A 13,047-nucleotide genomic window follows, 5' to 3' on the forward strand; every position below is an offset into this window, starting at 1 on the left:
CACCTCATTCAACCATGGCGTGCTGGGATCCTCTCAGATGAACGTGGCAATTAATTTGTGTCTTAAAACATCAAAGATAGATTTGTTCAATGAAAGTGTTCAAATCTGAATAGGAAATTATTTTAGTTATATTTTCTATCCTTTCACAGAAGAGCACTGCACTCTATTATTATACATTATGTTATATCTGTTTCTATTCTTTCTATATGGATCCCGGTATACAGTATTTAGACAGGGAAATGACATTGAAATTCCCAAATTATTGAAATAGAATTGTGCACTTTCACCTGCTGATGTTTATTTGGTAACCACTGAAAACACTGACATTGGCAGAGTTTCCCGGCTAGAATTGGGATATCTGGAAAACTGCAAGTAGCATCCTAACAAAAGCCAGTACTCTCTAATTGAATTTGACCTGTTCATGCTGATGATGAATGAGAAAATGCTGCAGAGACATCCAGGGGATATCAGCCATAGAGCACAGCTTTGGCCAGTGACCATTCATGTTCATGATTACTTTACAATGCAGTATTTCACATTATTTGATATACTCGGAGGTAAATAATATTGCAGTTAAATAACCTTCCCTAAATGTTCTAGCCTTGATTATGCCAAATAAAGAAAAACATGCTGATGTTCTTATTGTGTCTTAAATTATTAATAGTGATTTTTGGTTGCCCTTAAAAAAGCATTAACTAATTGGCTTCACAAAAGTAGTGTTCAGATGTGCAATGACTAATAAGTAACATTAGCCAGGAGCTAATGGACCTCTCAAGGGGCCTTATTCTGGTTAGGTCGGTGAAACGTATGTACGGTCCGTTTCACCGTACGTTTCCCGTACACGGACGGTGAGCGTAAGTCCGCCCACAGAAAAGCCGCATACGGACGGTCACAAACATCGACAATGGGGAGTGGCATACACTTGAGCATACGCCACCGTATACTGACGGGTCTCCTCTTAGCCACCGATAACTGGCGTACAACAGAGCGTACGCCACCGTATACGGATGGGTCTCGTCCGTTTTCACACCAACATCTTCCGTATATCTGAGCGTACGCCACAGTGCATGGACGGGTTTCGCCTTTTTTCAATGGAAAACTCAGCGTATGTCACCGATCGTGAGAGTGAGCGTACGTCCGTGCACGGTGGCATACCCTTCACATATATGGCACTGCAAATCTTGCCTTTCAACTATAATTAAGACAATTAATTAATTATTCTGTTATTCAATAATTGTTTTCTATTAACTCAATTGTCTACCTTAATAAACACCCTAATAAAACAACATTTTAACCTCATTACATGTATATTTGTTATGTTCTAATGTTGCATTTTAATCACTATCTATGTGTCCCCACATTGGTTTTACTTTTAAATAAAGTTATGTTGGTGTTACAGTGAAAAAGTTGACACATGTCGACTTCTGTGAATTGAGTGTCCTGCTTTTTAAAGTATACAAAAACACTTACTGAATGGGTGTAGATGGTTATAAAATAACTACCTTGACATATATAAGCAGGTCTTAGAATGAATCTTACCTAAAATTAAAACAACCTTTACATATAGAGAAGTGTAGAAAGATATGCTTCCAATGTGTTTGAGGGCTGTGTGTGGCTTGCAGGTAGTGAAATCATGGTTCTCACTTAATAGCCTGCAGCATTGCTTATTACATTCGGGTGTAGTAATCAGCGTTAATTAGCTGACCCTGGCGTCCGCTCTCATACGGTATCTCTAGGGGTGGTCTGGCGCTATCTTTGGCATCCACCTGTTTTTGGCCCAAAATGCACGGTGCGTTTGCCGATCGAGCGGCTGTAGCACCGTACATTTTTGGTGCACACCCCCGTGTACGCCCATGTTAATACCCAGTTTTCCTCATTATTCTGGCCGCTCCCCTAAAAACGCCTCCATGACGCCCACAATGACCATACTCTTGCGGACAGGTTTTTTCGCACGGAGAGACCCGTCCGTGAGTGGTGTGAAGTCGCCGCACCTGTGCATTGCGAAAGCTACGCATGCGCAGATGAAAAAAACCACGATCCGCCCGTATACGGTCCCACCGTACCGAGCAGAATAAGGCCCATAGTTACACTACCTGGGTCAGATGTACTAAGCTTGAAAAGTGATATAATCGAGAGGGATAAAGTACCAGCCAATCATATCCTGGCATGTCACAGGCACTATTGAAAAATGACAGTTAGCTTCTGATTGGATGGTGGTTTATCACTCTTGATTTGATCACTTTACAAGGCTTAGTACATCTCGCCCCCTGAGACTAGTTGGTGAATCTGTAGGATGAGAAATTGTTTAGCAAGATGTTAAAAATTACAGATATTTATTTTGTTGCCTGTTATCCAAAAGTATTCATTGTGTGTGGCGAAAGGTTACCCCTACACCCGCCTTCCATTTTCCTGATGTGACCAGAACCACAGATCAGTAGCCATTCACCAGTGAGGGGAAATTGGGGAAACTCGTCAAGTTAAAAATCCCTTATTGCCAATCCTGATTGTTTTTAAATCAGGACAGGGGAATTGGGATTTTAAACTTGTTGAATATTCCTGAATCCTTAAATTGAGGTGTCAATGGATAAGGAAATTGTGACATGCATCGCGGATGTCAGTTCTGCTTGAACAGCAGCATTGAACTGTAAATCTAAGCTGCTTGCAAGCCAGAGATAATTTACAAGGCAGCAGCACCACCTAGTGTATAAATACTTTAAGACAAGTATTTTATTTCAGCAAGATCAACTTGAATATCTTTTTTGTTAGTATGTCTTTTGAATGTGGCTCTAAGGACTGCCAGTAGGGTCCTATTACTTCATCTTTTCTACATCTATTGAATGATGTTTGTGTGAGTGTGTGTATGGATGTTCCAGGATAACTCTCGAACGCTTTAATTAATAGTCTTCAAATATTGCACACTACCTTATCATTTTAAGAGACAATGCAAGTTCAAAGATGGGTTTATTCAGACGGCCCCTTAAGGGTGCTGTCATAAGGGTCCCATGCTATTTCTGTTGTTTTCATGCATTGTAAGTAATATGTTGGTGAAAAGCTTATGACTTTTTGAATCCAACCAGCGCTGCTGAAGACGCCACCATGCCTTGGTAAAAAAGGGGCATGGTCAGTAGGAGGGGGCGTAGCCAAGTCCCTGTAAAATTAAACTATAGGGTGTGCGGGCTGCAGCTGCCTCTCTTCCCCCCTCAGCATATGGCACTGAGCAGCGTGTGCTGAGCGGAGGAGATAGGCTGTGCTGCTGCGGCAGCATCTGCTCTCTATTCCCACTGCCCACATTCTGCAGTGAGAGAGGGGGTGCAGGCCCCTCTAACAGGCCTGGGTAAAAAGTTCCCGCCCCCAACCCCCCCCCCATCTCGAACGGTACACAATGAACAGACTCCCTTAAGTAGACTCTTAACCCCTTGAGTGGTGGGTTTTCCTGGGGCAGGACAAAACTACCAGGTCAGGTTTTCCTGTCTCAGAAATACTCACCACAGAAGGGGCAGCGGCTGCTTTCTGCAGCAGCCTCTGCTCCCCTGGTACTTCGGCTGTTTACAGCAACTTGAAGAAGTTCAGGGCTGCTTGGGATGGGGGGCTCGGGGGGCGCTCAGGTGTTCAGGCACTCAGGAATTCCCTCAAAGATGGTAGCTGATGAAAAGGAGACTCTGCCGGGGGAAATAGCTGGTCGCAGGCGCATGCTCCTGCGACCATAAGCAGCTGAAAACGGGAGCACGCACCCCGCAATTTATCACCCACAGCACATACAAATCACTAGCAATATGGTTGCTCAGCGACCATATTGCCAGCAATATGTGCTTAAAATTGCACCGTGTGTACACAACTTTAAGACTAGTACTGTAGGTAATAAAAAAGCAAATAAAAATTTATTGCACAGATTACCATACCCACTGTTTTAATGTTCCCAATAGGAAACAGCATGTGTAAAAAACAAAACCTATTTCTCCTACAGACTTCTTTATTATTGTTTAAAATGGGAAAGTGAGTGGTATTTATTTATGGTCATGCTATTAAATTGGCTTGTGACTCATTCATACACATATATATTAAAACCAGGGCCTAGTTAAAGGTTCAAGGTGCCCTAGGCTAATACACATGTAGCTCCCCTTGTAGTGTCCATAAACACATGTGTATGGGCACTCAGGGCCTCAACATTCATATACTGCCCATGTTCATGTAAGGAAGGTTATACAACTGGCATCTAGGATCTAATGTTTGTGGCGTGTGAAGGAGACTTTGGCTTTAGGCTGGCGGGCTGGGACTGTAGCACAATATTACATAAAGTAATGGTTCTGTCAGTAAGTTACATTGGCACAGCCACCTGGCAGTAACCTTAATATATTTACCCCGCACAGTACATCGAGACGGGTGATAGCTAACAAGCATGGAACAAATTAGGCCTTCATTTGATTCCTCAGCTGTCACCTGCCAGGCCCCCCTGTCCTGGCGCTCTAGCCTAATCATCCTACTGGTTAATCAGGCCCTGTTAAAAACATTAAATAATCCCACCAAGTAACCGTCCTGAAAACTGGTTTAGTGCCATCATTTATTTTCATAATTCAGTTTATGTTTCTGGCCATTACTTGTGCCCAGTAAACGCCATGACGCAACATATAATTTTATAAATAAGTCCATAGTACTTCAGTAATGTTCTGTATGTGTATAGCAGCAAATGATGATAGACAGCAACATTGTTTATTTGTACAGTGTAATAACCTAATAATTTTAATCACAAAAAAGGGGACACAAAATTATAAAATAAGAACAAAGTTTTATTAGCGCTTGCTAGCTAGAAATCACAAGCATAATTAGTATCATGTGGATTTTGACTCTAATGCTTTAATATTGTTTTATATTGTGCTTACAGTGTGGAAACCGTCAACGATGGCCTCTTTCATACCGTTGAACTTGTGATGCTGAATCAAAGCCTTAGCCTGGTGGTTGATAAAGGAGCACCTAAAAGCCTTGGCAAGCTTCAAAAGCAACCGTCCCTGAACCTGAACACTCCTCTATACCTTGGAGGTACAGTTTTTGTGGAATTAAAGTTATTTCCCATGCATCAAATAAAATGTTGTTGATGTGCATAAAATAATAGCAGGCCATTATGTTGGGGAGAATATCTGCTGTGAATCACATCATCGGGCCCTGCATATGATGCACAAATGGTCCGTTCAGTTGGTGTGTTATAGAAGTATCGTTGGCGTGTCATTCCAAGCGGTGCATTATGGACGCAGGCATAGGAGGTCAGAGATAGACAGAAAAACAACACATGCCAGTACCAGCGCAAGTTTTGATGGTGCAACCGATTGCGTTTTATAAGGATGTACCAATCTGTATTACAACATGCATGGGCACCAAATGTGGGTGTCTCAGACCCTGCACATTCAGCCAAATGGATGTACAGAAAGGAAGGCATTTGTTACGGTATTTGCATAAAGTTGCAGATAGGCTACCAGTAACAGAGACAGCCTGCTTGCTGTTGTGAGGATGTATAAGGCCAGAGCAAGCACACTAAAGCCCTATTTGGGGGCAACAATGTTCATGTAGCATCATCCATATCATGTTCATAAACCAGAAGATGAGGCCATGGGAGAGTGCACCATGATTGCTGGCCCCTACTCCAGCTGCTATTGGGCTAATAGTCATTCATACTGTAGCTTAGTTTTGTTATATTTGCGGTTTCTCCTCGAGTTTACAATGAACAAATAACCTTTTACACAACATAACCTGATGATGATGTGAAAAACACTAAATAAAGCATTGACATTTTTGTATTTTGAAGGTGTTCCGCCAACATCAGGAGTGTCCTCCATTCGGCACAGAACTGACCGTATTCCCATTGGCTTTAGTGGATGTATACATGATCTACGAATTAACAATGAATTACAAGATTTTAGAGACTTGCCTCCAGTCTCAATTGGTGTCTTCCCTGGATGCAAGTCATGCAATATATGCAGGCATGGCTCTTGCCGCTCCATGGAAAAAGCAAGTGTTATATGTGAATGCAACCCTGGATGGACTGGACCTTTGTGCGACCAAGAGGTTGGAGACATCTGTGTAAACCACAAGTAAGTCCAATAGTAGCAAACATTATTTTTGTTTGTTTTTATTATTTGTGCGATGGGAGCGTGGCCTTGTGATGAATATATTTCAGAATTGATAAGCCAATACGGCTCTCAAAGTTTAACACACCTTATATATTATTGATCCCCCTGTGACCAAAACATGAGGAAAGGTGCATTGTCTCTGTAGGTCTGATGCAGTGTGCCAGATGCACCTTGCTCTAGAGCTTCATGTACACAACTAATATCAATGCAGAATCATACACAACTTACAGTAGTTGCAACTTCACTTGTGGCTGGAGGATAGTAAAAGAGCTATCGTAAGTAGGATAATAGATTGAGCCGCATGCACAAATGACAGAGGACATCCCTAACAACCTGTGGGAATGCGAATCGCTATTGATATCAGACCTGATCACAGGACAAATTTGCTCTCAAAATGGGCAAAACCATGTGCACTGCAGGTGGGGCTGATATAACGTGCATGAATAGGGCCCAAAATCTGGAATACGAAGGCGAATGCTATTAGAAGCATTGTCTATTTAACTTTTTGGGCTAAAACACACTAGGAAGCGGGGCTTGCTTAAAAATCACCATCAGGAACCTTTTTCCTACTTAGTGGTGTACGAAAACCCTGCACTGGCTCATAAGACCATCTTCCAATCTCCGGTAATCTACTTGCGATGCTTTATGGCAGGGGTGGGGAACCTCTGGCCCGCGGGCCGGATACGGCCCCCGCACCCAGTTTGTCCGGCCCGCCCGCCTGCCTATATTACAGCCGCCCGCCCGCCAATACTACAGAAGTATCATCCGCCCGCCGGCTGCCTACATTTCATACCAGCCGCCGGGGATGGCTGCTGCTGCTGCCGCCGAGGAGATGTGCAGAAGACGCGCCCGCCAATCACTGCCGGCGCATCCCCTCCACAGCCACTGTGATTGGAGGGCGCGTCTTCTACACATCTCCCCGGCGGCAGCAGCAGCAGCCATCCCCGGCGCCTGGTATGTAATATAGGAGGGCGGGCGGCTGTTAATATAGGCGGGCGGGCGGGCGGCTGATACAGCGGGCGGGCGGCTGGTATGAAATGTAGGCAGCCGGCGGGCGGATGATACTTCTGTAGTATTGGCGGGCGGGCGGGCGGCTGTAATATAGGGCGATAATCACCCTCCCTTCCCAGGCAGTGACTGACACATCCAGGGGTTGTCATTTACCCCTGGATTCACCCCCAAACAGGTTAATGTGATTATGTCTGATTCTCATAATCAGACATAATCACATTAACCTGTTTGGGGGTGACAGCCCACCTTCCTCCACACTGTCACTTTTTATGTCGCTGCCCGTGTGTATAATGCCCACATGTATATGCCGCTGCCCTTGTGTATTATGCCCACATGTATATGCCGGTGCCCTGTGTATAATGCCCACATGTATATGCCGCTGCCAGTGTGTATAATGCCCACATGTATATGCCGGTGCCCTGTGTATAATGCCCACATGTATATTCCGCTGCCAGTGTGTATAATGCCCACATGTATATGCCGCTGCCCTTGTGTATTATGCCCACATGTATATGCCGGTGCCCTGTGTATAATGCCCACATGTATATGCCGCTGCCCTTGTGTATTATGCCCACATGTATATGCCGGTGCCCTGTGTATAATGCCCACATGTATATGCCGCTGCCAGTGTGTATAATGCCCACATGTATATGCCGCTGCCCGTGTGTATAATGCCCACATGTATATGCCGCTGCCCTTGTGTATTATGCCCACATGTATATGCCGGTGCCCTGTGTATAATGCCTACATGTATATGCCGCTGCCAGTGTGTATAATGCCCACATGTATATGCCGCTGCCAGTGTGTATAATGCCCACATGTATATGCCGGTGCCCTGTGTATAATGCCCACATGTATATTCCGCTGCCAGTGTGTATAATGCCCACATGTATATGCCGCTGCCCTTGTGTATTATGCCCACATGTATATGCCGCTGCCCTTGTGTATTATGCCCACATGTATATGCCGGTGCCCTGTGTATAATGCCCACATGTATATGCCGCTGCCAGTGTGTATAATGCCCACATGTATATGCCGCTGCCAGTGTGTATAATGCCCACATGTATATGCCGCTGCCAGTGTTTATAATGCCCACATGTATATGCCGCTGCCCTGTGTATAATGCCAACATGTATATGCCGCTGCCCTGTGTATAATGCCCACATGTATATGCCGCTGCCCTGTGTATAATGCCCACGCGTATATGCCGATAATTGATAATTTTGATATGGCCCCCGAAGGGTTTTAAAATTTTCCAAATTCCCCACCCCTGCTTTATGGCCTCGTTTTCATAGCTGCAGAACATTTTTTTAAGTTCTTAGTCCATGACTTGTGACTTGACAAAGGGTTTTTATTTAATTTTATTAATTTACACTTTTGCTAATCAAAACTTTTTCCATTAATCTCTAGCAGTTTCAATAGAACCTGGAAACTAGGGAATTTTAAAACTTTTGACTGTATAGCCAAATTTTTTGATGGCCTATTTAGTGTATACAAATCCAGAGGTTGATGTACAATATGTACAATTTATTCTACCCATATGGTAGCACTGATAATCTATCCCAGTGTGATTGCACATGTTGACATTATAAAGTGTATCTTATTTTTATTATTACTTATTTTATCAGTTCTTAGAGTTAAGACTAGGTGAATTTAAGCAAGTAAAAACCATGGAATTTTACAGATTTTTTTTGTATATTTTAGGTGTGTGCATGGTTCCTGTGTTGCCACTGAGAGTGGCTACACATGCCGATGTACAGAAGGATACACTGGAATGTATTGTGACAAGAAGAATGAGACCAGCGTCTGCAGAAATCTCAAGTGCAATCACGGACAGTGCCACCTCTCAGAGAGCGGAGAACCATCCTGCCAGTGTGATCCCCACTTTACTGGCGAGCACTGTGACAAAGGTGAGCCATCATACTATATTGGATCGTTTCATGCAGTGTGACCTTCAGCTTCTGCCCTGGCCAGCTGGGTGAAGACCCTCTAGATTAGGGGTTGCCAAACTCATCCTTCATGTTTTCCCTAAATTAGAATTCTAATGGGATTACAATTTAACAAGGTAATAGAAAATAATTTTTTCCGCTTCATATAGATATCTCAAGTTTCTTGCTACATGGATGTAGTGGAAAGACTTTAGGAGCTCTCCCTTTTATAAGGCGCTTCTGCTTGCCCCATAAGGTCTGTCAGATCAGCTAAAGATGCTCTCTATCCTTTTAAAAAATTAGGCTGTTGATCTTCCACCCAAGAACCAACCCAGGCCTAACATTTTGTAGGTCACGGATGTAAGCTAGATTGCCTTAATAATTCATGAAAAAAAAATCAGCACTGTCAAAATAGAGCTCTGGCCATAAATCAGACCTGATTTATAGGTGTATGCTAATGCTGCTGCAGATGACATTTTTTGACTCAGAGGTTGTGTGAAATTATGGTAACTTAACAGCCGCTAGGATTTGTATAGAGATGCCCTTCGGATCTTATGCAAACGCCCACAACTGTGTACTTATTTGCAGCATCTATCTAGATCCAGAAAACCTTGAAGTAGTGAGAGAGGTCACTCAGAATGGCTGTCATAAGAGACGTTATTCCTGCATACAGGATCATAGTCGATACATGCCCCAAAAACAATTCAGGAATACCAGTGTTTTTACCGCCACTCCATATTACCTCCCACAAAATGGCCAATTCCAGTTATTCACTTGCAAACAATTCCTCACTACAAGCGTAATTTAAAACTGATTGTTGCGCGTGTGCATTATGTCTGTGGTGCATACACAGTTTACCAATAATTGCAACAACAGCAACATCATTTTCTTTTTCGTTAAGGCTCAGTGCTCTGCAGTGGTGCAAGTCAAAAAAAAATTCTTAGTGGTACTGATAGCATGCGCCATTAGGGGGTGTAGCTACCGTGTTTCCCCGATAATAAGACACTGTCTTTTTTTTTTTTTGGTAACAAAAAACACCCTAGGGCTTATTTTCGGGGTAGGGCTTATTTTAATTAACATGCCCACCATGCCCTCAGTCCTGCTTTTATAGCCACCATGCCCCCAGTCTTTCTTTCACAGCACCATGCCCCCAGTCCTGCTTTCACAGCCCCCAGTTACAGCACCATGCCCCCGGCCCTGCTCCTCACCTACAACCTTCTTCCAGTTCCAGTTCTTCTTGCTTTCCACCGGCACCACTGCTATCCGCTCCCGCCATGTACAGAAGCCGCGTAATGAGCGCAGTGACATCATGCGCAGGGCGAGATGCATCCCTGGGACCTGGAGCTGGGGTATTCGACGGCAGAACAGCATTGTACTGTACAGCATCCCTCAAGCGGCGGTGAAGGGGGTTAGCGGGGGTTAGAGTGGACCTGAGGGTATTGAAGTAGGTGAACGCACTCGGGTAATGTGAATTTTGATAGGGCTTATTTTCGGGGTAGGGCTTATTTTGGACCAGTCATCAAAAGCCAGGGTAGGGCTTATTTTCGGGGTAGGGCTTATTATCGGGGAAACACGGTACATGAAACTAGGGGAGTGGTCATTATGCCACACACTTTAATGCCCATTACACATTATGCCACACTGTAATGCATATTACATATTATACCACACACTGTAATGCCCATTACATATTATGCCACACATGTAATGCCTATTATACATTATTCCACACACTGTAATGCCCATTTCACATTATACCAAACACCATAATATCGATCACATGTTATAACACACACTGCAATGCCTATTACACATTATACCACACACCGTAATGCTCATTACACATTATGCAACAAACCACAATGCCGATTAAAAATTACACCCCACAGTAAGGCTTCAAATTACTCGCAGCTAGGGTTTTCATGGCAAAAGATGCTTTCCTGGCATCTCCTGGTAATTATACTGTATATTTTGCCCCACCTCATGACAGTGGTTAGTGCCGTATAAACACATAATGCTTCCAGCAGTGCAGGTACATGCATAATGCCCTCTGCAGTGTCGCTTACATGCATAATGTCTACTGTAGTGCCACTTCATAATGCCCCATGTAGTGCCACTGCACAATGCCCCCTGTAGTGACACTGCACAATGCCCCTGTAGTGACACTGCACAATGCCCCTGTAGTGACACTGCACAATGCCCCCTGTCGTGCATCTGCATAATGTCCCCTGTTGTGCCACTTAATTATGCCCCATGTAATGTTGATTCATTGCCTGGCTCGACTAGGTCGTCCTGAGAGGTGGAGAGCTGAGTGCAGGCCTCCCCCACTCCAGCAGTTGTCAGGCCATTTCCAGCAGCCACCAGAGGGGTAAAAAATACCTGTAGCTGTGCTCCTCCCGTGGTGATACGGCGTAACAGCAACATATTTCTTAAAGGTACGCTGTATCACTCTGTACCTTATTACTTGCACCACTGCTCTGTAGATATAGTAATTTGACAGCTGCACAGCTGTAAGCTTTGCCTTGAGTTTGCCTTCCTATTACTCACTGAATCATAGAGGAATACAGGTTCCTGTTAACATCTATGCAGTCCCCCAGAGGTACTAACAGTACAGGGTGCTGCTACAATACTGCCTAAGCTACTTTGGGGTCTCACAGATCGCCATGGAATAAAAATAATAATTAAAAAAATACTAAAGGAAAATGTTTTTACCAACATTTTAATTATTATTTTTTTCTTTTGCAGAAAATCATTGCCACGGCGAGATTATACGTGAGATTGTCCGCAAACATCAAGGTTATAGCACCTGCAGTACGACCACCAAAGTGCCGCGTATGGAATGTAACGGAAGCTGCAGCAATGGGCAATGCTGTGTCCCGCTTAGGAGCAAACGACGGAAATATGTCTTTCAGTGCACAGATGGCACTACTTTTATGGAGGAACTGGACAGACATGTGGAATGCGGCTGTGCACACTGCTTATAGATCCACAGCTACAGAAAGGAACAAGCAACTGTAATGCTGCAATTTGTAAAAGAACTGTGTCCTTTCCTAGAGAAGCTCAAAAAGAAGATAAGAATATTAACTATATTGTAAAATAAACAAAAATAGAACTTATTTTTATTATTGAAAGTGACTATTTTCATTCTTTATTATATAAAATATCACACCACTTGGATATATGTATCATATAATGAGTATTTCTACTGTTTTGTTTTTTTAATAGTACAGGAAAGTAATTAATAATTCATAGCCTAACAAAACAAATAATGGATATGTTTATATAATTTTAATTTCTAACAATGTTCCTCGATCCGGCAATGTTTGTTTTACTTCAGAATCTTTTATTCTTTGCCCCCCCTGAGAATTTTTCTGAAAGAGTATTTTCTTAACTGTGAATGTGGTTGTTACGAAGACAGATTTGTACACAATGACATGTGTCATCTTTTAGATGTTAGGAACATAAAGATGAAGCATTTATTTATACCAGTGTGCTTAGTTTTTACTGTCATTGTGAATATTTTGGTTGAGAAATAAAACAGTTGCTTTGATATTATCAATAAAAATTAATTGTGATTTATAAATCTAAGTTTGAAAATTAAAAATGCCATATTTTGTTTCCAAAGTTGCCGAGTGATGTGCTGTATTTTTCCTAGAACTTTGGCAATGGTGTTCTGTACATAATGTATTTTACAACTGTCCTATAATATATTTGCATCATATTACGGTCCACCCAGAGTCCACATGAACCCCTAGAGCAGGCATTCCCAACCACGGTCCTCAAGGCACACCAACAGTGCAGGTTTTAGTGATATCCAGGCTTCAGCACAGATGGTTTAATCAGAATCCCTCAGGTACTAATTAAGTCACCTGTGCTCAAGCCTGGATATCTACAAAACCTGCACTGTTGGTGTGCCTTGAGGACCGTGGTTGGGAATGCCTGTCCTAGAGTCTGCCAAAGGTCTTCATCTGCAACAGTGCCATTTTCCC

General features: G+C 43.1%; 1 protein-coding gene across 1 annotated transcript in view; it reads left to right on the plus strand.

Moving 5' to 3' along the window:
- SLIT3 (slit guidance ligand 3) overlaps positions 1-12,669 on the plus strand; it is a 627,553-nt gene extending 614,884 nt beyond the window's left edge. Inside the window, exons 33-36 of the mRNA XM_083181792.1 lie at positions 4,880-5,034; positions 5,795-6,080; positions 8,835-9,040; positions 11,804-12,669. Of these exons, the coding sequence (XP_083037918.1) occupies positions 4,880-5,034; positions 5,795-6,080; positions 8,835-9,040; positions 11,804-12,042 (886 nt within the window). The 3' untranslated portion in view covers positions 12,043-12,669. The remainder of the gene's footprint in view (positions 1-4,879; positions 5,035-5,794; positions 6,081-8,834; positions 9,041-11,803) is intronic.
- Positions 12,670-13,047: the final 378 nt, after the last annotated feature.

This window comes from Crinia signifera, chromosome 4 (genome assembly GCF_055691185.1).
Source record: "Crinia signifera chromosome 4, ASM5569118v1, whole genome shotgun sequence".
NCBI classification, from domain to species: Eukaryota; Metazoa; Chordata; class Amphibia; order Anura; family Myobatrachidae; genus Crinia; species Crinia signifera.